Raw genomic sequence first — 22,655 nt, 5'->3', positions numbered from 1 at the left:
TGGCTGCACTATTGCAAGCTGCAAAAAGAAGCAACACTACTCGAATCGGGGCCCTAACATAAAAAATCACAGGCAGCCTAACTCATTTGCATAGAATATATTGGCCACATGGGAACTGCTCTGTTCCCAGTCTATTGTAATAATATCCAATCAGAATTGCTTGCAATCTTCAAGAAGCAGAATGCCTGATGATTTGTCCAAGAATTTCTCAGGGCATATTTCAAAAACATACATACTCCATTTAATTTCACCCTTCAATTATCCATTAAATGCCTCTGATTTTTTGTTATTTCATTACATCTGGTTGTATTAAATAGAAAGGACTCTCACTCACCAAAGGGCCAAAAAGTATGACTCTGACCAAGCATTTGAACTCCCCATTGCTCAAAGACGAATTCATATCACCACCATGACCAACACAGTAAAAAGGCACCTCTAGTGCTCCAATCACACAAATAAGAAAATGCTAAATCCAGATTTAACAGATAATCCACGTCCAAAATTCAATATTAAATTAAGACCTTATTTTAGGAAATGTATAAAACCCAAAATATTTAAACATCCATAAGCCAAAACTATTAAATCCCAAATTGAGTCTATACTTTCTGTAGGTTGTATGCTGCTATGCACAGATCACACATTCACCATCCTCAAAATCGTTAGAAAGGAACGGTTTCCATCTCAAGATGGCAAGGTAACTTCATCCTTTCCATAGATGCGCTGAAGTTCACGGGTGGCAGCTTGATATGATGCTGAGAAAAGGGAAAGAAGACAGACAAATCATATGACAGAATAAAAAATAATTTACTGCACTTAGTTAAGTAGAGACAATGGAAAAGAGAATATCTTTCATGTTTGTGCTAGACCAGTCACTTGAGTGAAAAATTCCTCATTACCTTTCCAGATCCGGAAATTCTTCTGATTTATTGGCGAACCTGTCACATTTTGAATTGCATCAAACAGCATCTCCTGAGGGGTGTTCTTCAGCTCTTGAACAACAGCATAGATGGTCTTTCCATTCTCAAAGTAAATGTGATTATTTGGGTGTTTGGTCTTGCAATTAGCATGACGCTCAAACTCATAAGCATTAAGAGCCTGCATGATGCAATCCAAAATACAAGCTCACTCATTTGATTTAGATTGAAAATTCATTAGTTGACTTACCTAAAGAATCTGAAAAGTAACATAAGATGTTTACCTTGGATTTGTCACAGTCGTCACAGGAACACAAATACCCAGTTCCCTTTATAACTCCTTTAAGATTTTTCTGCCAAACGTATGATTAAGTACATGTCAAATTATTACAGCTAAAAGCTCTGGATAATTAAATCAGCTTTCCAGATAAAGACTAGCAACCTAGAAGAATTAGCATACCTCACGTGACCAGGAAACATACTTCACAGGGACTCCATCAAACATACCAGTTGATAACAAACTTTTGACATTTGAAGGGAAGTTGTTAGGAGGAACCTTCTTGGCTGTCTTTGGCTCCTTATTCCTGCAGTTGGCATCGGGTTTAGAATTAGCTTTTGGAGCTTCATTTACAACTGGATCAGCATTGGACTCGACCGGATCCTTCTGGCCTGATACTTCAGAAGCTTGAGCTGGGTTCTGAGAAGCTTGAGCTTGGTTCTGGGAAGCTTGATCTGGGTTATGAGAAGCTTGAGCTGGGTTCTGAGTACTCATCAATAAATCATAAGTACTGATGATCCCACCAGAGGGGTTTGTCTCATCACGAAGACCTCCAAAAGATATGGTATTGCCCTCACCTTTGTTATAGTTGTGACCCATAGATAAAGCGCTGGAATCTCCTTTGTCATAGGAAGGACCCATTGATACAATGTTGGCATCAGCCTTGTCATAGGTTGGACCCATCGATATGATATGATCATTTCTCTTATCATAAGAAGGAGAAATTGACATAAAACTCTCATTTGCCTTACTATATGTTGGGGCCATTGTAATAAAATTCTCATGCCCCTTGTTATAGGAGGTACCCAATGATATGACACTGCTATCTCCTTTTTCATATGACTGACCCATGGATATAAAATTGCCATCCCCCTTGTCGAAGGGCTGACCCATCGATAATATACCATCATCTGTCTTGCTATAGTTGTGACCCATTGTTATGAAACTGCTATTTCCCTTATTGAAGCCAATTGAAATGAAATTGTTATCTACCTTACTGAAGGTGGGGCCCATTGAGATGGTATTCTCATCCCCAGTATTGTACTTCGGGCCCAACGATATGGCATTTTCATCGTTCTTATTATAGGTGTCACCCATAGAAATTGAACCATTATCAGCCCTACTGTAGGAGTGTCCCATGGATTCAGAGATGCAATTGTCAGAGTCCCTAACTTCATTGACTCTAACTTTTCTAATTCCACCAAAGCCCATACACGATGAGGGATCTTCAATGGTATGTGACATAGATAAACCCACTGAAGGATCTTTTCCATACTGATTCTCAAAACCTTTTATTCCTATATCCATGTTTCCACTATCAACAGAAGAAATATTCCTATCAACCAGATTGATAGTCCGTAAAGGCTCAGATCCAAAGAGGCGGTCATTGAATTGCCCTGTAACAGACTGGAAGCCAGAAGCGTTATCCCATGGAAAAACAGCCATATGTGGACCTCCAGACTCTGGTCTTCCATTTACAGCATCTACTGCTTGCTTCTTGTTTTGGAATAGATCCGGTCCGGTGGCATCCATAAACCACTGATGACCACGCTTCTGTTCAATTCTAGATGAATTATCATAACCCATCTCTCCATTCGTTAGACACCCAGCATTACTGGGCATCCAAAAGCCTTTGTGCTGAAAAGACTGCCAATAACAACAGCTTAGAAAGATCAATTGAGACTGTAAAATCTTTAAACAATCTAAATTACAGATTCTCCCAAAAGCTTAAGCTATTAGGAGATGGTGGATTTAATCATTTAACCACATAATTCTAACGCTCCCCCTCACGTGTGGGCTCAAACTCCCTTTTAAATAGGTGAGGCCCAACACACAAGATTTTAAATGGGAGATAGAGTGGAGGAGACAAGGACCGAATTTAGGACCTCCTGCTCTGATAATTCCCCCAAAAGCTTAAGCTATTAGGAGATGGTGGATTTAATCATTCAACCACATAATTCTAGCAAAGACAGAATTAAAGTACAGAAAATAAGAATGGAAAAACATATCAGCCATATACAGAGTTTAGGATGCAAAATTATTCTAGTTAAATCAGTAGAAAACTGGTCAGCCTTTAATAGAGTTATTCCAAAGAGATATTGATGATGAAACTAAACTTTTCTGATTTATGCAGTTATGCTACATCAAAAGCTAAAAAATTCTTCAAAATAGGCTAAATCTACTAGAATTATTACCATCATCGCTTGATTTATCCAAAACTTAGACGTACTGAGAGACCCTAGAATTTCCACGAGATACTCACCTAACCCAGCAATATAGAAGATAATGGCAGGAGTTGGTGTTGAATATTGCCAGCCCCTTGCTTCGTTTTATAATCATGAGATTGCTCATAAACTTCACCAAGAATCTTTCCAAATAAGCTAAGTAATAACTCAAAATCTCAAAGCATAAAATCTTCACATGATTACCTACATAATGCACAACCGAATTTTACGGACAACCCTTTTTGCACGGCACTTAATAAACTTGCCTTTCAAGGCTTTAGCCTATTCAAAAACTATGGGCTGCCTAAATTCCATTTCAAGAGTATTCGCAAAATTTACTGATATGCAAAGTTTGTTGAACTTGAATAGTACAATCATCTTCGTCAAATCATGAAATGCATTGACAACATGCATCAAGGCTTTTAAGTATAGGCAAACAAGAGTGCTATTTTGGCATAAAATAAGGAAACAAGTAAACTTGATCTGACAACTCTTAGGAAATCATTTAAAATTCATTGACCTCACAGACACATTCAACCCATATTGTTTCCTATGAGATGAGATTTCTCATCATCATCACCATGTTAAAGTATGCCAGATAGATCTATCCAACTACATTTCTTCTCCAAATTAAGATTTCAATGCATGGCCAACAAACTCTTAAATGTTATTTGTCAATAACTATTCCGTGCATTCAACAACACTTGGCTACTAATGAGAATGAAACATTAATAGATGCATAAAAAGTCAGATTCAATTTTATACATGTATGTAAGCGACTAAGCGCTAATATGGCATGCAATACATTTCCTAGTCATGGACCAAAATCTTGATCATATATCATGATTATATGCACAAGATGTCTACAAAGTTAATTAATGAGAAACTAAAACTGCATAAAATCTCAAAAAGATACTGAAGTATCATCAACAATATATATAAATATAAATAGACCACATTTATCTACTTCAAGTTTTACTCAAACTTTTTGGGTTGTATTTATTTTCAGTTATTAATTTGAACCAATTATTTCAATGAACAAGTTTTGCAGAACAATTAAAGAATAAACATGGAAATACATGGTATAATTATATACTTATTAAAAAAAATGGTATAATCATACAAGAATGAAGTGTAAAAAAATAGTGAATGCAATTGAACCTCGTTAGATATGACTAGTACATTGTACAACTCACCCCGCCTTTCCCTCACTTCTTTTGGTTAAATATGTCAAGCTACAACCAAACATCTTGATTTCAGAATCCTGGTTTTCTTAGGTGAGTGGTGGAGAGTTGTAGATGGAGTATCCAAAGGGAGTGGCTAGTATGTGAATCTATCTAAGCTGCTTAGTTCAGCTCATAATCAGCTTGTCTTGAGGCTTGCTCAATCTTTCTTTCTTTCTTTTTTGATAAGTAAATAAGGTTTTAAGGCTTGCTCAATCTTAATCACCATTAAATGGGCCAATATTGGATCACATTTTAGATCATCATCTTTTGAATGAGTTTAAACATCATTCAACTCAGCTTAGTTAAAACAAAAAATTTAGGCACTCATTGATAGCTAGCTACCAGAATATTTCCACTGTTTACTTATTATAAAACATTTTTGCTACTTAGAATCACTTTAAAGAGTACAGAAAAGGAAAGTATTTGACTTCAGGTCTAAGACTTGGGCACACACGTTAATGAATCTACTTGAGTATATCCTCTCTCTCTCTCTCTCTCTCTCTCTCTCTCTCTCTCTACATGCACACATGCATACATATGTATATAATATTAATTTGGAGTAGAACAAGCACATGCACAAAGCCAGTATCAAATGTTCAATAATGCTTGCAAGGCAAACTGATCAAGCTATTCAAAACTCATTATAAATACGAACCTGAATCGACAACTCAAATTCACTTAGATGAGCCTTAGTAGCCCTCAACTCAATTTGACTTGGCTTGCTTTTCAACCATAGGATTGGTTGTCAAAGCAAGGAAAATCCACTATAGAATGATGAAGTAGATAAAAGCAAATATCAAAGTGCCACAGTAAAGGATGAAGTAGATAAAAGCAAATATCAAAGTGCCACAGTAAAGGCACCACTGCACAACACAAACAGTGGTGAAAAATGGCAGACTGAACAGCATATAAAGGATAAATAAACAAGGGCTTAATTTTATGGATTTAAAGATTGCTTGGGGTCAAAGTTCTGTTGGGTCATAAGTGCCATAGAATTGAGTCCACATATCAGGTGTTTGATTGAACTAGGTTATGGATTTGCTCAAATCTTAAAAATTATGACTCAAAGGGCATTCATAATTACATAACTATTTATCAAACATGAGAACATTATAAAGAAGTATATTTTAGGAAACTCTAAGTTACAAGGAGAATCTCTGCCCTTTTTGTTAGAAACTCTAATCAGACACCTGTAATTCATATTAAATCATGAATGCCAAGTACTTCACACTTTTGAAGTGTCCATATAAGATAATTGGACTCGATACAACTTAGAATCAAAACTACAACAATGTTATTTGATTACACAACAATGAACTGACAATGCAAACGGAATCTCACAACCTATTATGACATCAAATTATATATGCCAGTTATTTTATTCTGAAAACATAGTGGAATAAGGTATAGTTTACTTTTTGAGTTAAACTAGTAAAACATGATCATAACTAATCTTACTTTAGAATCAAAGCTACCAGAAGAGATATTGTTTAGTTCATATCATTGCTATTTAAGTTGCATCTAAATAAAACTTAAGTGAAGCTATATCTCTAAACACAAAGCCTTCAAAAATCACTTGGGAGTTACTAGAAGATGGGAGCATCACTTGTTGAGAACCATCATATATTTGAGGCTGACGCATCACATTGTTAGTTTATCTTCTTAATACTCATTTTTTTGATAAGTAATAAAGTTTTATTGATATCAAAAAAATAGTCACCCAAGTTTTATTTTGTTAATACTTACGTATGAATCACGCTTTAGGTGTCAAAATTCAAACAGCTATGGTGATGTGCTCACTTTACTTTGAAGATTGCAAATTATTCATCTTAAGGGCACACTATAATGAATGAAACTGTTTTTGCTTGAAACAATTTATATATAAATGGATTTTTTATAAAGTTTAAATGGATTGTTATCACTCTTTATGGAGACTTCTTTTATGTAACTGTGCATATATGCTTAGAATTGAATATCTTGTGTTTAATTCATGCACGCAAATGTTTTGGAGGTGCTTTAAGTCTTAAGTTTCTACAACCTACGTGCTCTCACTCCGTAAAACAGTGACTAGATCACTTTCAAGGATTACTTACGGTACCTAGATTTCATTAAAGGATTCCTTTCTTCTTTTCTGTTTGGTTTGGGGGAACATGCATAGTTGGACTGGATGTTACACCAACTGGTTCTTAGTTTCCTTTTTAACCCCATACAATAGCTTTCTTGATCTTCTTTTTTTTTAATGTATTAAATATTTTAATTTTATGGGGAGTGAAAGACAGACCACATCAAATATGCCAATTCTAATCACCACTTTACAAAATTAGTTCCACTAGAATTCATTATTTCAGAACAAATCATTCAAATAAAGTCGTCCTACCACGTGGGCTCCCTCTTCCCTCTCCTTACACCTTGAGGTACTTTGGACAAGAAAAAGTAAACAGGCGGCACCATGATAGAATAATCTTTATTGAGTGGATTTCATTATCTTGATTTTGAGGAGATAAATTGAAGTATTTTGGTCAAAGTACATCAGATTTCTCATCAAACTATATTCAAAAAGAGAAATATCATATTTTTATCCATTTGTGAATAGCTCCACACATTTTACTTGGCCACAATAAGATCCTTATAGGCCTTTAATCTAACACTAAGGCACAGTTCTTGAGCTTTTTGAAAGATCTCTACAATATAGGGAGAATTCATGGAAGAGACTTTATTCCTTTCTAATAATCCCTTTTTACTTATGAAAGGAGGAGCCCAAGCTCAGCCTAGTTAAAGTAAATTGAAGCAGATTTAGCAAGTTAGGTGGATCAAGCTCAAGATCCAAACTCAACAGCTTAACTCAACCAAACCTTAATCCCAACTAAATTAGGGTTGCTCTTGACCTTATCAATTAACCAGATAAGCCACGTGTATTCCTTCCCATCATATTCTATCAAAAATCATACTCTTTGAGCCTTTGTAGATTCCCTAATTAAATATATACTTCTTCACCCATCCTACTTAGTAGAGTTGTTATGTTGTAAGGAGAGGTCTTTCCCTATGTTTTACCTGGGAATGCTGTTAGGGTCTTCAAATAAATCTACTGTAGTCTAGAATGTTGTGCAGGAAAGATTAGAGAAACGGTTGGCTGGGTGGAAGAAGCTGTATTTATCATAGGGCAAGTGCCTCATTGCTTAAAGGTATACTGTCTAGCTTACCTGCCTTTTTTTTGTTTTTTGTCTCTCTTTACTATTCCTTCCTCTGTGGCTAACAGGGTTGAGAGGATTCAGCATAATTTCTAGTGGGAAGGGGTGGATGGGCAGGACAAATTCTATTTAGTAGGATGGGCAGGAAAAATTCCATTTAGTAGGTTGGGAAGGGGTGTGTTCTCCTATTCAGTACGGGGGTTGGGGGTTCACAAAATTATCACTTTCAACCAAGCCTTGCTGGGTAAGTGGCTATGGAGATTTAGAGTGGAGCAAGAGCATTTCTGGCACACCATTATCAAGAAAAAGTATGGGGAATTTCAGGGAGATTGGTCTACAACTGTTGTGAGAAGGCCTTATGGTAGTAATCTGTGGAGAGGCATTCAGGCTAGTTGGGATAGATTCTCTGCTTTTGTGTTGTTTAGGGTAGGAAACGGCAAAAATATCAGGTTTTGGCATGAAGTTCAGTGTAGAGATAAAACATTGAAGGAGTTGTACCCAGAGTTATATTTGATTGCAGTGGAAAAGGATGCTTCAGTGCAATTTTATATTAACTTCTAAAGAGATAATATAATTGTTTTGTTGGAACCTTCGGTTCATTTGGGATTTTCATCACTGGGGGCTACAAGGGGTGAATGTTGAGGCAGATTTCAGAAGGAAGTGAGGATTGTTTCTTTTGGAATCCGGATGGGAAAGGGAAGTTGTGTGTCTGCTCCTATTATGTATGTTTGACACAGGTACCAGCCTCTCAGTTTCCTTGGTATAGAGTTGTAAGGTACCAAGTAAGGTGGCTTTTTTTATGGAAAGTAGCTTTGAATTTCATACCTACCTTGGATAATCTTATTAAGAGGAAGATGTTGGTTATTAATAGATGTATGATGTGCAAGTGCAGTTGTGAAACAGGAAAACATCTATTACTTCATCGTCCTATCGCTAAAGAACACTGTGGTCTTTAGCACTTAAGCGTTTGCAGTATTATGATTTATGGGTGATGCCGGGTTGAGTTATAGAGTTGTTAATTATGTGGAGAGGAGTTTTTGGCTGTCATTGAAACAGGGTTTTTTGGTAAGCCACCCCTCATTGCATAATATGGACCATTCCAGGATATTAAAAATAATTTTATGTATCTTGTACCTCTATTGTTGATTTCTTAGATCTTATGAGTGTCCATTTGTAATTCTTTGAGAAAGCTCCCCTCTCTCAAGTGTTCCTTTTGTCTAATAATTTTTTCTTACTTAACAAAAAAAAAAATTCCTTCTTTACCTCTTCTAGCCATGCAATTTTAGGCCCTCAAGCTCCAAACTAGGTAGCTCAAATAACTCAGAACAGGTTTTTGCTCAAACTCCAAACTAGGTAATAATTTTAATAATTCTGTTAATGATTATGATTTTATAGTATATGATAGACATTCAAATCAGAAAATTGAAAATTTAAGGTCTTAATTATTATCATAGAACTGATCAATTGGAGTTGAGTAAATAACAGTCTAGTTTGTTTAATGGTCTAGATTGTTTGGGTAATGGTCTAGTTCGTTTGGTTATAAAGGAGAACAATGTAGTTCTAGGCACATGTTTGTAACAGAAGTTGACTTTTACCAAAATCAGACAAATTAGGAAACCCGGGTATGCAATGGGATTGATTATGTATAAAAACTGAAAGTTTGAGAATTTGGATTATCGAGGAAAGGAAGGGAATAGAGTTTTCTCATCTTATGAAAAGGTAACCATTGAGTGCTCCCCATAACTTGACCCATCAATCCATGATATCAAGCTCTTGAAAAGAACTATTCTTTGCAACTTCATGAAACACTCGGTTATTGACTATCATACATAATAAATTCTTAATGGCAAAAACAACTAGATGTCCACCTTTCTCAACAGGTGCACAGTCTTTCAGCAATCTGACATGGAGTGGAAGAAGGATAGAATGAGAAGTCATCAACTATCACTTGTTAAGTAATCCTAACCCAATGAGACAATGGACAGAATCGTGACTTCTAAAGGAACTCTTCTCTCTCTCTCTCTCTCTCTCTCTCTCTCTCTGCTGAATGACCCCTAAAGGAACTGACAAACTCTTGTAACCTAAAATTCCAGTCACTTCTATATCATAAACAGGACTACATTGCCTCCACAGGACACAATCACTCTCATGAGACCTTTTAATTTGGCCTTTCAAAATGAAATTGAGGGTAAAATGGTTCTTTACAAAAAGTCAAAAAAGGAAGAGAATTACATAATTATACTATATACCTGGTTAACTGATTTATGAGTATACAGACCAAGAAATGAGGATTTGTTTTTTTTTTTTTTTTTTTTTTAAGAGTTAAATTTCATTGATTAAACAAAAAGAGTGCCACCTGTACAAATTTTAAACACGAAAAGTACAACAACCAAGAAAATCAGGCAAAGTAGCTAAAGAAAAAACACCTGAAGCATTCATCCTCGCAAACAAAGTCTTGAAAAAAAAAAAAAAGATTCAGGTCAAGAACCAATCTTCACATCCCTCAAATATACGATTAGTAATAATTAAAGATACAGCATAATCAAATCATAACTTGGTCAATGTTATCAAATATCCTGGACAAATCATCAATCTACCTCACTCTCTTAGTTTTCTTTTTTCCTTTTTTTTAATAACAATAAGTTAATCAAAAGATTCATATTCACATTAAAAAAAAAAATGTCAAGATTGACCCAAGTTATCATTTAAACACTCTAGGGATTCAATTCAACCAATGAACACATAAATATGACAAGCACAAAAGAAGCAATTAACTTACACTCACTAAATCCTATATAATCCAACACAAAGTACCCCACACATTTTCACAACATGCAGAACCAAATTGATCAAGCTGTAAAAAATAAAAAATAAAATCCACTTTAACAAGAAAAACAAAATACAAAACACCCCAAAATAACCAAAAATTCCAAACACAGCATTTCCATGCAAAACCATCCAATCAGCGTTCAGAGTTTACCATTTTCAGAAATCTTAGCCACAGTAAGAATCACCGTTCACTTCCGTCTTTGTAGTCTCCAAAAAATACTCCACACTTTACTACGTCGTTTTGGGGCATAAAAAAATCCCACAAACCAAGACAACTGTAAAATCCTTTCTAATTCAATCTGCACACAACAGCAAAACCTAACACTTTCAAAACCGAAAAAAATCGAGCTCTGATCAAACACAACATGCAGAAAATGATCCAAACAGAACAAAACGCAGCGTTTTAGAGCAATACAAAGCGTAAAACGATCAAAAGTGAATTTTTTTTTTTAGAAACTTATACATACACATATATACATGTATATATAGGCATTAGAGATATGGCAATGGTGGTTGAAGTTTCGAAATTGAGACGAATGAGAGAGTTTCTGAATGGAACTACCTTCGCCGGATTGATCACCTGAGGTTTTTTCCGGCGGAGAGAGTCGCCGGAGAGATAAACACATAAAAAAACGGAGTACTTTGGATATGTGCGTTGAGTGTGACTGTGACTGTGACTGTGACTGTGAGCGAGCTCGGGTATTTAACTGTGTCTAGAAATGTTCTAGTGCGGATCTCTATGCCCATTGCCATATATGGACTCGCTCGTCTTGACCGTACACGTGGAGATTCTGTGGGGTCCACGGTATTTTATGGTAAGGGGACTATGTGGGGACATGGAATCTAGGCCGTTTCAAAAAGTTGCCATATGTGGAGATTGGGTGCATCTAAACGTACTGTAAAAAAGCCTCGCCAATACGAGGTTGAAATGCCACGTGGTGGGTTTTTATAGGCTCGCACATTTGCCTATTCTTCCTTACCGACTGGGGTTGTTGGTTATCCAGTGTGGCCAATGCATGGAGCGCTCCATGAGCCCCAAAATTATGGATTTGGTGTCCATTCAAGGGGCAGGTGCATTTTCAAATAAATGTGAGGTCTAGATTAGTGTATTTAAACTAAACTAGAGTTAGATATTAACTCTATTACATAAACCACGGTTAAATGAGCTAGCATAATCTAGACCCTACGTTTATTTGAAAAATGCATCTTGGCCTTTAGGATAGACACTTTTCATTTGACTCTAACATTAAAAAGGTTTAGATTAGATTTTAAGGTACACGATAATTTTACGAGATGACGTATTGTGATTGATGTACACTATTCAAATTTTTCATAAGTTTTTGCTAAAAAAAAAAAGCCATAAGTTTCAAATTTGTCAAGATGATGCTTAGAATGGACTACTAGACACCACCGACGATTAGGGTACTGAAAACAAACTATGACAGTGCAAATTTTGAGGTTTCAAATGAAGTGGGGCTAGGAGTGGTAATTATAACCCATATGAGGGGCTGGTGATGGCTACTCAATCTCAAAAAATCCCTCTCTCATCCTCAGTTGATATGGTGGAGGCATTAGCGGCAAGAAAAACTATTTTATTTACCACAGAATTGGGTTTTAACAGAGTTGTTTTTGGGAAGGATTCAATTAATATTTATAATGCTTTTAGAAAGGAAACATACCAATTGTCATAGTTTGGTCACATAATTAAGAATGCAAAGCATTTAGCAAAATAGACGGAAATTTTTTTTTTTTCCGTGTTTGTCGAGAAGGAAAAATGTCGTTCATGTCCTTGCTCAAAGATGTACTTTGATTTTACTGTATAGATGAAGGATGTTCTACCAAATAATGATATACTAGTTAGAACCGATTCAGCTAGTTGGGATGACTCTTATAAAATAAAAAAATAAAAAATCTAAAGAGGGGTTTGTTTTTGTCTTTTGAGAGAGAGAGAGAGAGAAGGGGGAAGAAGCATTCATTGAATTATAAGAGTTGTATTGTACCACTTGAGCAGTTTAAAAACCAACCAATGGGCAGCTAGATATGAAATTAATTTCAATATTGCACTCAAAAAATGGCTTGGTGATGGGTATTATAGTAAATCAGCAAGTCCCAACTTGGCACAAATGTGATAGCATGTTTATGCATCAGCCATCATCAAGATTGAGACCCGTCAGCCAGATGATCAAAATGTATCATTTTTTGCGGCTGTAGATAGATTTCATTATCAGAAACCATGTGCATGACAACACTATATGCTGACTTTCCTAGTACTTTGTATAAAAATGTATAGTTGCCAATTTGAAGCTTTTCTTTGTTATCCTATGATTTGCTATTTGAAATTTGAAGCATCACTCTGACTCTTAGGTGACAAAGTATGCATTTAAAATTATAAACCTAATAATAATAAAAAAAATGAGGCTTAGGAAAAACTGTGTTTTGACCTGCTTAAAAAGCAAATTAGCCGGTTTCAATACAGAAAAAAGTATATTGGCCAATAATGAATAAGCATACCATAAAAAGGCAAAGTAGCTATTATAATTATAATTATTAGTTTGTTTGTTGAGAGTGATAGTTATTATTAGATAGTCACGAATCTAGCAAATAATCTGTAAGAGAGAAATTTGGGGCCCAGGCCCAGCAAGCAGGCGATTCTGGCCCAAAAGACCCTCAACAATGAATTTGTAGAGAGTAGGTCGTAGAACTAGGTTTAGACAGAGTAAACGTAATTGTTAGTAAGTCATGCAACCATTTGAACGTGGGGATGTTTTATTAAGTTTCTTGGGATAACAGTTCATGGGACAATATCTTATGCTTTGTTTACAAAACTTCTCTCCCTTTCTCTCTCTTTTACTCTCTCTTTCTTCCTCTCCCTTAGTCATGGGGACTTTCTTCTCTTATATATCGTCCTTAAATTGGTAATGGCCCTACACTTGTTAACCATCTGGGCCTCTACTTGAGTGTCTGTCTCATAGGACACCCCCCTTTTCTGTGAGTTGCACTGGCCAAGATAATACTATTCTCCTGTCTTTTCTACATTAATGCGGCTGGAAAAATAGCTTCCTTGCATTTAATGCGGCAGTTGTGGTTGCCCCCTGAGCGTCTAGCATTTCCCCTCGATTTGGGACGATTTCCCACCATGTGAAGGGTGTGCGTTAGACTCCCATTTGGTGCGTCCGAGGAGGAGACACTCCTCCTCGGACGCCTCTTAAACAAGCCCGGTCCGGCCCAACAAGGTTGGGCTGGAAGTCCTCTGGCCATGTCTTCACTTCCTATTATGGCTGGGCTCCGTATGGGTACCGAGGCCCACTATTGACTGATGAATTTTACCCCCACAATAGCCCCTCAAAATTCCGACTCTTTCTTCTTGATCCGAGGAGGAAAGGCGGGATTTTGATACCTACTGGATAGTTCGCTGTGGACCCCGCTTCACCCGTACGGGGGTGTGCCCTCACGTGCCTCATTAATGCAGCAGGCATTTAATGACCCGAGGGGGGGGGGGGGGATTAATTGCAGCTTTTGGAGCCTTACGCTCTTTCAATCCAACGGCTGGAGATCAGATCAACGGTGGACACTATTTCATTTGCTCTAGGCGGGAGCATGTCTGTCCAACTCCTTTTGAGTATATAAGGTTTTAAAGGCGTCTGTTCCTTACTTTTGACGAACGCTCCAGTATTCAGAACGTCTCAGCGCCTTCTCCTTCAGCACGCTCTTACCTTCGCCGTCATTCCCTTGAAGATTCCGTCGAGTTTCTTACCTGTAAGTGCGCACAATTTACCTTCTCCTTCTTTGTTACTCTTCTTTAGGAAAACTCCCTTCGTGTTGTCTAGGATTAGGGGGAATGGGTAGGCTTGAAAAAATGGTAGACTCTCCGTCCGGTATGGCGGGCTTCAGGGTGAAGTATCGTATTCCTCCGGAGGTAGGCCTAAAGTATTGCCACCAAGAGGAAATTTTGTTCAAGAGGAGAACAGGGGAGGTCGCAATTCCAATGATAGCCTTCGTGGAAGGAGGAATGATGATTCCAATGGGGAGAATAACTAGGGACTACCTACGTGGTCATAGATTGGCCCCCCATCAGTGCACCGCGAACCTGTTCCGTATCCTGGGGTGCGCCGACGCCTTAAACGACCAGATGAACCTCGGTCTTTCATGGCACGACGTGGTTCATCTCTATGAATGCCATAAGCTCGGCGACTCATACTACTTAAAGTCCAGGACTGACGAAGTGAGGTTGATATCTTGCCTTCCCAAGTCCAGCAAAGGCTTGAAGGACGACCATCTGATCGTCTCCGGTCCATGGCATGACTGTATTCACTGTCCGAATAGGGCGGGAACGCCAGGTGGGGTGTCATAGAACTAGATTCCGTAGGGAGGACCCTAGTTTTGAGCTCTTCCCCCCCCCCCCCCTTTTTTTTCTTTCTTTTTCTCTTTTTTTTTTTTTTTTTTTAATTTTAAAGTTGTTGGTTTGGTTGCATGCCTCCTCGGACTAACGTAAACCCTTTAACGGCCTTTGCAGACAAGGAGCGAACATCCCCTCGGCTGAGCTTGGTCAACGTCCCGGCTCTTAATTACCTCCTGAGATCTGAGATTTTCGTAAGCGAGGACGGACAATTGCGGTCGGCTCCTTTGATTTTGGACTACGTTCCCCTCACTCGATCCTTGGTAGACGCCGGCCAAGCTATAAGGGCTGGCAGTCCAAGATTGGCACGTATTGACGTATCCATACCAGGGTTCCTTGCTTCAACAGACTTACCTCCTATTCAGCTGCCTGCCCAATGCGCCTTTCCCGTAGTGGTTATCCCGGAGGAGGAGGCTGGTTCTTCGCATTCATTCTTAGAGGAACAAATAGACCAGTTCCAATTTACCGAGGAGGGAGAGGAGTTGGCCAGGGTAGTAAAGCTCTCGGACTCCGACGAAGATTTAGACCGTGCTTCAGCGACTCCTGACACTGGTTTAGTCATCGCACAAGTTGATACCAGCGAAGAGACTGCAGAAGAAGGAATGGATTTGAAGCCAAGGACTGGCCTCAGGGGCCTTCTATCTAACAGGAGTAAGAGGCAGTCCTCTAAGGACGTCTCGAAGGAACAAACTGCTCCTAAGGCTCCTGCTCCTCCTCTCCCTCCCACGTCGGACGCGGGGCTGCAGCCTATGCCTAACTTAAGGCGAAAAAGGCCTGTAGAAGAAACGGAGGAGGGAGAGATTGGCCGTGAAAAGGCCAGGCCTCAGAAGAAGGGCAAGGAGACGAAAGAGCCCCGAGAGAAGAGGACTAGGTCCACTGACAGCCGAGACAAGGCGGCCATTCGTAGGGAACAACGAACATGGTCCCCGCCGATCGAATTAGACGGCGCCCCGATCCCTTGGGATGCGACCCTATGGGAATCCCAACGAGGGCAGGAATCATTCTTGGCCGAGGCCCTGCAGCAGCCTCTTCTCTTGCCTCGTGATATGGAAGGTCTCAGAAAGACTCGTCAGCCAGGCCTTTTCATGTCATTGAAGAGGGACATAGCCATGGTAAGTGGAATCTTCTATCTCGTCTCTATATTATGTACCCTCTTATCATCATGTTTTAATAGGGTTTTATTTCCTTCCGAGCGCAGGTCACTCAACAAATTTTTGTTGCTGAGGAATGGGCCAAGAAGGCTCGTGAGGACTTGCATAGGGAGGCTCAGTCCCGTTCTACCGTCGAGAAGGCCGCTGGCGATCTCAAACAGGATTTTGATCGCCAGAATAATGAAATAAAGGAGGTGAAGAAGGCTCATGCGAGTGCGGAAGCCGGCCTTAAGAATGCCGAAAAGCAAGCTGACGATCTGTGCATACAGCTCCGCCAATCTGAGGAGAAACTTATGGCGGAGCAGCAGGCGGTTTCAACGCTCAAGGCTGAGCTTGCAAGGACCAAGGAGGAGGCCCGCTTGGCCAGGGAAGCTGCCGAGAAGGCTGTGGCGGCCTCATATGAACGTGGAGTCCATGATACTGAGGTTAGGCTGGCCGAGGAAGTTGCCATCGTCTGCAGGGAATACATCACCACGTCCTGGGGTGTAGCCCTAGATCGGGCAGCTGTCCCAGCAGATTCTGATCTTAGGAAGGCTGAGAACATCTTTTTCCCGGAGGACATACGCGAGATTCCTGACGAGGTTGCCTCCAAAGAGCCTCTTCCAACAGACTCCTCTATTCCCGAGGCTGGGGGCACGGAGCAGGCCGCGCAGGGCAAGTCACCCGAGGACAGCCTTCGTATTAGCGAGATTCTTGCACAGGCCAAAGAGATTGCCCCGGAGACCCAAGCAGCAGATGATCAGCCCGCTCCGACTCAGGGCTCTTAGGAAAGTAGTGTAGGATTTTATTTGTTTTACTTTTCGTGTTTTGTTCTGTTTTGCGTTGTTAATGTTTGTGAACAAAACCGCTTTTGGGTTTGAATGATAAAGGTTATTTCCTTTCAGATATCGTTGTTTTATTCTCTTCTGTTTTCATCATGATTGGATGTCTGTTCTGTCATTTACTGTTGAAAGTTAAGTATAAATGAATGAATTCGTGAAAATAATGATAGTTCATAATTAGACAAAAATGGCTGCGAAGTTAATTTCTCCCAAGTTTGTGGCCAAGGAGTCATGCAGGACTTGGGTTCTGTTGAACACTTAGTGAGAATAGTATCGCAGTTAATTTCCCCCAAGTCTGTGGCCGAAAAGCCATACAGGACTTGGGTTCTGTTTAACACTTAGTGAGAATCGTTTCGCGGTTAATTTCCCCCAAGTCTATAGCCGAGAAGACATGCAGGACTTGGGTTCTGTTTAACACTTAATGAGAATCGCTTCGCGGTTAATTTCCCCCAAGTCTGTGGCCGAGAAGCCATGCAGGACTTGGGTTCTGTTTAACACTTAGTGAGAATCGTTTCGCGGTTAATTTCCCCCAAGTCTGTGGCCGAGAAGCCATGCAGGATTTGGGTTCTGTTTAACACTTAGTGAGAATCGCTTCGCGGTTAATTTCCCCCAAGTCTGTGGCCGAGAAACCATGTAGGACTTGGGTTCTGTTTAACACTTAGTGAGAATCGCTTCGCGGTTAATTTCCCCCAAGTCTGTGGCCGAGAAGCCATGCAGGACTTGGGTTCTGTTTAGGTTCTGTTTAACTCTTAGAGAGAATCGCTTCGCGGTTAATTTCCCCCAAGTCTGTGGCCGAGAAATCATGCAGGACTTGGGTTCTGTTTAACACTTAGAGAGAATCGTTTCGCGGTTAATTTCCCCTAAGTCTGTGGCCGAGAAGTCATGCAGGACTTGGGTTCTGTTTAACACTTAGAGAGAATCGTTTCGCGGTTAATTTCCCCCCAAGTCTGTGGCCGAGAAGCCATGCAGGACTTAGGTTCTGTTTAACACTTAGAGAGAATCGTTTCGCGGTTAATTTTCCCCAAGTCTGTGGCCGAAGAGCCATGCAAGACTTAGGTTCTGTTTAACTCTTAGTGAGAATAGTATCGCGGTTAATTTCCCCCAAGTCTGTGGCCGAGAAGTCATGCAGGACTTGGGTTCTATTTAACACTTAGTGAGAATCGCTTCACTGTTAATTTCCCCCAAGTCTGTGGCCGAGAAGCCATGCAGGACTTGAGTTCTGTTTAACACTTACATAAGTAACTGCACAGCAATACGGCATCAAAGATTATATCTTTCATTAATAACAGTACCTTTTCAGGTTGTTTACATTCCAAGGGCGTGGCACTACACGTTCATCCAAATCTTCCAAAAAGTAGGCTTCTATGCCGGCTACAGAAGTGATGCGGTACGGTCCCTCCCAATTTGGTCCGAGCTTTCCCCATGCGGGGTTCCTCGCAGTGCCTAAGACCTTCCTCAGTACTAGATCCCCAGGCACTAATGGTCTGGACTTCACCTTGGCGTCGTAACCTTGCTTGAGCTTCTGCTGATAGTTAGCTAGGTGGACCATCGCGCCTTCCCTTCTTTCGTCGATGAGGTCCAAGCTCTTTTCTAGAAGTTTGTTATTGGTAGCGGGGCAGAAGGTGGTGGTCCTCTGGGTTGGGAAGTTCACCTCCAGTGGAATGACAACCTTGGCCCCATAGGTCATTGAAAAAGGGGTTTCCCCTGTGGACCTACGAGGCGTGGTACGGTATGTCCACAAGACATGGGCTAACTTCTCTACCCATCTTCCTTTCGCGTCATCTAGTCTCTTTTTCAGTCCGTTCATTATGGTTTTATTGACGGCTTCCGCTTGTCCATTACTCTGGGGGTAAGCTGGTGTGGAGTACCGGTTAACAATTCCTAGCTCACTGCAGTACCTTCTGAAGGCTTTGCTGTCAAACTGGAGCCCGTTGTCCGACACCAGGGTGTGCGGGGTGCCGAACCTGGTGACTATATTTTTCCAGAAAAACTTCTTGACATCGACGTCCCTAATGTTTGCCAGCGCCTCAGCCTCCACCCATTTGGTGAAGTAGTCGGTGCCGACGAGAAGAAATTTTCTGTTCCCTGTTGCCTTGGGGAATGGACCAAGTATATCTAGGCCCCATTGCGCAAATGGCCAGGGACTGGACAATGGGTTTAGCTCTCCACCAGGCTAGTGCATGCTCGGAGCGAATCTCTGGCATTGGTCGCACTTCTTCACATAATCTAGGGCTTCTTTATGCATGCTCGGCCACCAATAACCCAGCGTTAAGGCTCTGTGAGACAAAGATCTACCCCCCATGTGACTTCCGCAAATTCCTTCGTGTAACTCTTCCAGGATGAGTTCAGCAGCCTCTGGGTGCACACACAGCAAATACGGCCCCGAGAACGAGCGTCTGTAAAGCTTGGAGTCCTCCGACAACCAGAATCGAGTAGCTTTTCTCCTGATCTTGCCAGCCTCAACCTTATCATCTGGCAAGGTGTCGTGCTTTAAGTACAGAACGATAGGGTCCATCCAGCTCGGTCCTGCCCTGATGTTATGTATTCCAATCCCATTGGCCTTCTCTGTTAGTGGACGGAGGATCTCTTCTACCAAAATGACTCGAGGTAGGGGTTGATCCGAGGAGGTAGCCAACGTCGCGAGAGAATCAGCATGAGTGTTCCCACTTCTGGGTACGTGCGTCAAGCGGAAGTGATGAAAATGGGTCTGTAGGTGCTTAACCCGAACTAGATACTCTTGCATTCTTTCGTCCTTCGCCTCTATGTCTCCATTTACCTGCCCCACAATAAGTCTTGAATCCGAGAACATGTCTACAGATTTCCCCTCCATTTTCCGGATCATTCCCATTCCCTCCAATAGCGCCTCATATTCGGCTTCATTATTCGTGGCTGAAAAACCGAGTCTCAATGACTTCTCTATTGTTATCCCTTCAGGTGAGAGCAGGACAAGTCCTAACCCTGAGCCCCTTTGGTTCGATGCGCCATCAATGTATGCTTTCCACCAAGTGAGTCCATGCGGGGAAATTGTGCTGCTCACCTGTTCACCAGCCCCTAGTAAGACCGACACTTCTTTTCCTTCTGTTGCAGGCTTCGCAAATTCTGCTACTAGGTCGGCGAGGACCTGGCCTTTTACAGCAGTGCGAGGCATGTATCTAATGTCAAAGGCGCCCAAAATCGTTCCCCATTGTGCAATTCTACTTGTGTAATCGGCGCTGCGCAGGATGGACTTTAAGGGGAGCTGAGTTAACACCACGACAGTGTGTGCTTGAAAGTAGTGGGGCAGCTTTCTTATGGCCTGTACGATGGCCAAGATAGCCTTTTCGAGGGGAAGGTAACGGGTTTCTGCCTCCTGCAGGGATTTGCTAACGTAATAGACTGGTCGCTGTGTGCCGTTATCTTCTCAGATTAGCACCAGGCTTACTACATGCGGGGCCACTGCTATGTAGGCAAACAAAACCTCGTCGGCCTCGGGACTGGACATAATCGGCGGTTGGGCGAGGTATTCCTTTAGCTGTTGGAAAGCTATAGTGCACTCCTCATCCCACTCAAATCCTTTCCACTTATGTAACAGGAGAAAAAATGGCCTGCATCTATCTGCTGAGCGCGAGATGAAACGGTTTAAAGCAGCTATCATACCAGTAAGCTTCTGGACTTCTTTAGGGTTCTGAGGAGGCTGCAAGCTATGGATGGCTCTTATTTGGTCAGGGTTAGCCTCAATGCCTCTGTGAGTCACCATATAGCCCAAGAATTTTCCAGATCCCACTCCAAATGAACATTTGGTTACGTTCAGCTGTAGTTTATACTTTCTTAGTATTTGAAAAACGTTGCCGAGGTCTTCAATATGGTTGGGAGCCAACTTACTTTTAACCACCATGTCGTCTATGTACACTTCAACGCTTTTACCCATCTGCTATTCAAACATCCTGGTCATCATCCTTTGATAGGTTGACCCGACATTCTTTAGGCCAAAGGGCATCACTTTATAATGATAATTCCCAACTATGGTGACAAAAGCAGTCTTCTCCTGGTCTTCGGCAGCCAAGGGTATCTGGTGGTAGCCCTGAAAAGCGTTTAGAAAACTCATTCTAGGATGTCCGACAGTTGAATCTACCAACCGGTCTATCCGGGGCATAGGGAAGGGATCCTTTGGGCATGCCTTATTTAGGTCTGTAAAGTCTACGCAGACCCGCCATTTCCCGCTCTTCTTCCTTACCACTACCGTGTTGGCTAACCACTCGGGATAGAAGACCTCTTTGATAGCCCATGCTTTCTTCAATCTTGCGACCTCTTCTCTCACGGCGTCGGTATGTTCTTTCGACGGTCGTCGAGGAGCCTGCCTCTTAGGTGTTATAGCCGAGTTCACATTAAGGTGGTGGCAGATGAAATCTGGGTCGACCCCGGGGGCCTCATAGGGGTCCCAAGCAAACACGTCTATATTCTGTCGGAGGAAAGCAGTCAGTGTTGACTTCTCTTGGGGCAGCAATTCCGAACCAATTTGAAAAAACCTCTCAGGGTCAGATTCGACAAGTACTTTCTCCAACTCCTCACAGTTCACCTCCATGGCTGGTCCTCCACTACCCGCAGTTGGGACTGTAGTCATTAATTGCTATAAGCCGTTCTCGGCCGAGGTAGAAGTTATGCAATCCGGCCGTCGCGAGATTGCCGATACCATGCATTGCCTAGCCACTCCCTGGTTCCCTATTATCTCTTTGATCTGACCTCCTAACGGATATTTCACCTTTTGGTGCAAGGTTGACGACACAACCCCTAGTGCATGAAGCCATGGCCGAGCCACGAAAGCTGTGTAAGGGGAGTATGCATCTACGACAATAAAGTTCACTTCTACCACTTCTGAGTCTGTTTGCACAGGCAACCTAATCATGCCTCTCGGGATGACGACCTTTCCTTCAAAGCTAACCAGGGGGAAATCGTATGGCGACAGGTCTTCCTGCTTCAAGTTCAGTCCCTTATACAAATTAGGGTACATTACCTCCACGGCGCTGCCCTGATCAACTAACACCCTTTTTCACGTCATAACCTCCTATTCTGAGCGTAACGACTAAGGCATCGTCGTGGGGTTGGATAGTTCCTTGTTTGTCTTCCTCCATGAACCCGATTAATGGCGTGGCGCTCATTCTAGCTCTTTTGGATTCCCTGTCGTCTGGCTCAGTCGGGAAACTGCTCACTGACATTACCCTGAAGGGGACAGAGCCTGTCCTTCCAGGTGCGGCGAGAATGATATTAGTTGTGCCAATGGGTGGCCTCAACGTACTTTGTCTGGTTTCATTGTTTGATGGTTCTTGCCATCCTTCAGGGCGATGCAGCAGATGTCTCAGCTTTCCTTCTCGGACGAGCCGGTCTAAATAGTTCTTCAGGTTCCTGCAATCATCAGTAGTGTGACCTGGCTCCTGATGGTACGCGCAATACAGGTTCCGATTACGCTTCAAAGGGTCGCCAACCATCTTGTTCGGCCACTGAAAGAAAGGCTCATACTTCACCTTCTCTAGGATTTTGTGAAGAGGTTCTCGGAACACAGCATGGACTGCCTGAGCCCCAGTAGATCCGGACTGCTCTACATAGTCCCTTCTCGGCCTGTTACTGTTGTTAAATTGTTCCGACCTGAAGTCC

At 41.2% G+C, this 22,655-nt stretch overlaps 2 protein-coding genes across 5 annotated transcripts; both read right to left on the bottom strand.

Annotated features, from left to right (window-relative positions):
* Nucleotides 1-421: 421 nt before the first annotated feature.
* On the bottom strand, nucleotides 422-11,389 carry LOC126697428 (uncharacterized). Of its 4 annotated transcripts, none has more exons than XM_050394424.1 (7): nucleotides 11,240-11,389; nucleotides 10,811-10,958; nucleotides 3,387-3,620; nucleotides 1,375-2,838; nucleotides 1,199-1,267; nucleotides 897-1,095; nucleotides 422-752 (listed from the first exon to the last, which is right to left on the bottom strand). In XM_050394424.1, the coding sequence occupies exons 3-7, from the start codon at nucleotides 3,390-3,392 to the stop codon at nucleotides 682-684; spliced, it is 1,809 nt and encodes a 602-aa protein (XP_050250381.1). In that variant the 5' UTR covers nucleotides 3,393-3,620; nucleotides 10,811-10,958; nucleotides 11,240-11,389; the 3' UTR covers nucleotides 422-681. The 4 variants fall into 4 exon arrangements, with proteins under 4 accessions (XP_050250381.1, XP_050250380.1, XP_050250383.1 ...); XM_050394423.1 differs by having other exon boundaries at nucleotides 11,222-11,388; XM_050394426.1 differs by lacking the exon at nucleotides 3,387-3,620 and having other exon boundaries at nucleotides 11,240-11,388.
* A 6,868-nt stretch (nucleotides 11,390-18,257) lies between these two features.
* Nucleotides 18,258-20,934, bottom strand: LOC126696567 (uncharacterized). Its single transcript, XM_050393285.1, has 4 exons — nucleotides 20,449-20,934; nucleotides 19,241-20,376; nucleotides 18,478-18,991; nucleotides 18,258-18,269 (listed from the first exon to the last, which is right to left on the bottom strand). The coding sequence occupies exons 1-4, from the start codon at nucleotides 20,932-20,934 to the stop codon at nucleotides 18,258-18,260; spliced, it is 2,148 nt and encodes a 715-aa protein (XP_050249242.1).
* Between the last annotated feature and the right edge of the window lie 1,721 nt (nucleotides 20,935-22,655).

Source organism: Quercus robur, chromosome 8 (assembly GCF_932294415.1).
Source record: "Quercus robur chromosome 8, dhQueRobu3.1, whole genome shotgun sequence".
In the NCBI taxonomy this organism is placed as follows: Eukaryota; Viridiplantae; Streptophyta; class Magnoliopsida; order Fagales; family Fagaceae; genus Quercus; species Quercus robur.
Note: the sequence above shows the minus strand (reverse complement) of the source record. Positions and strands in the feature narration are given on the sequence as shown.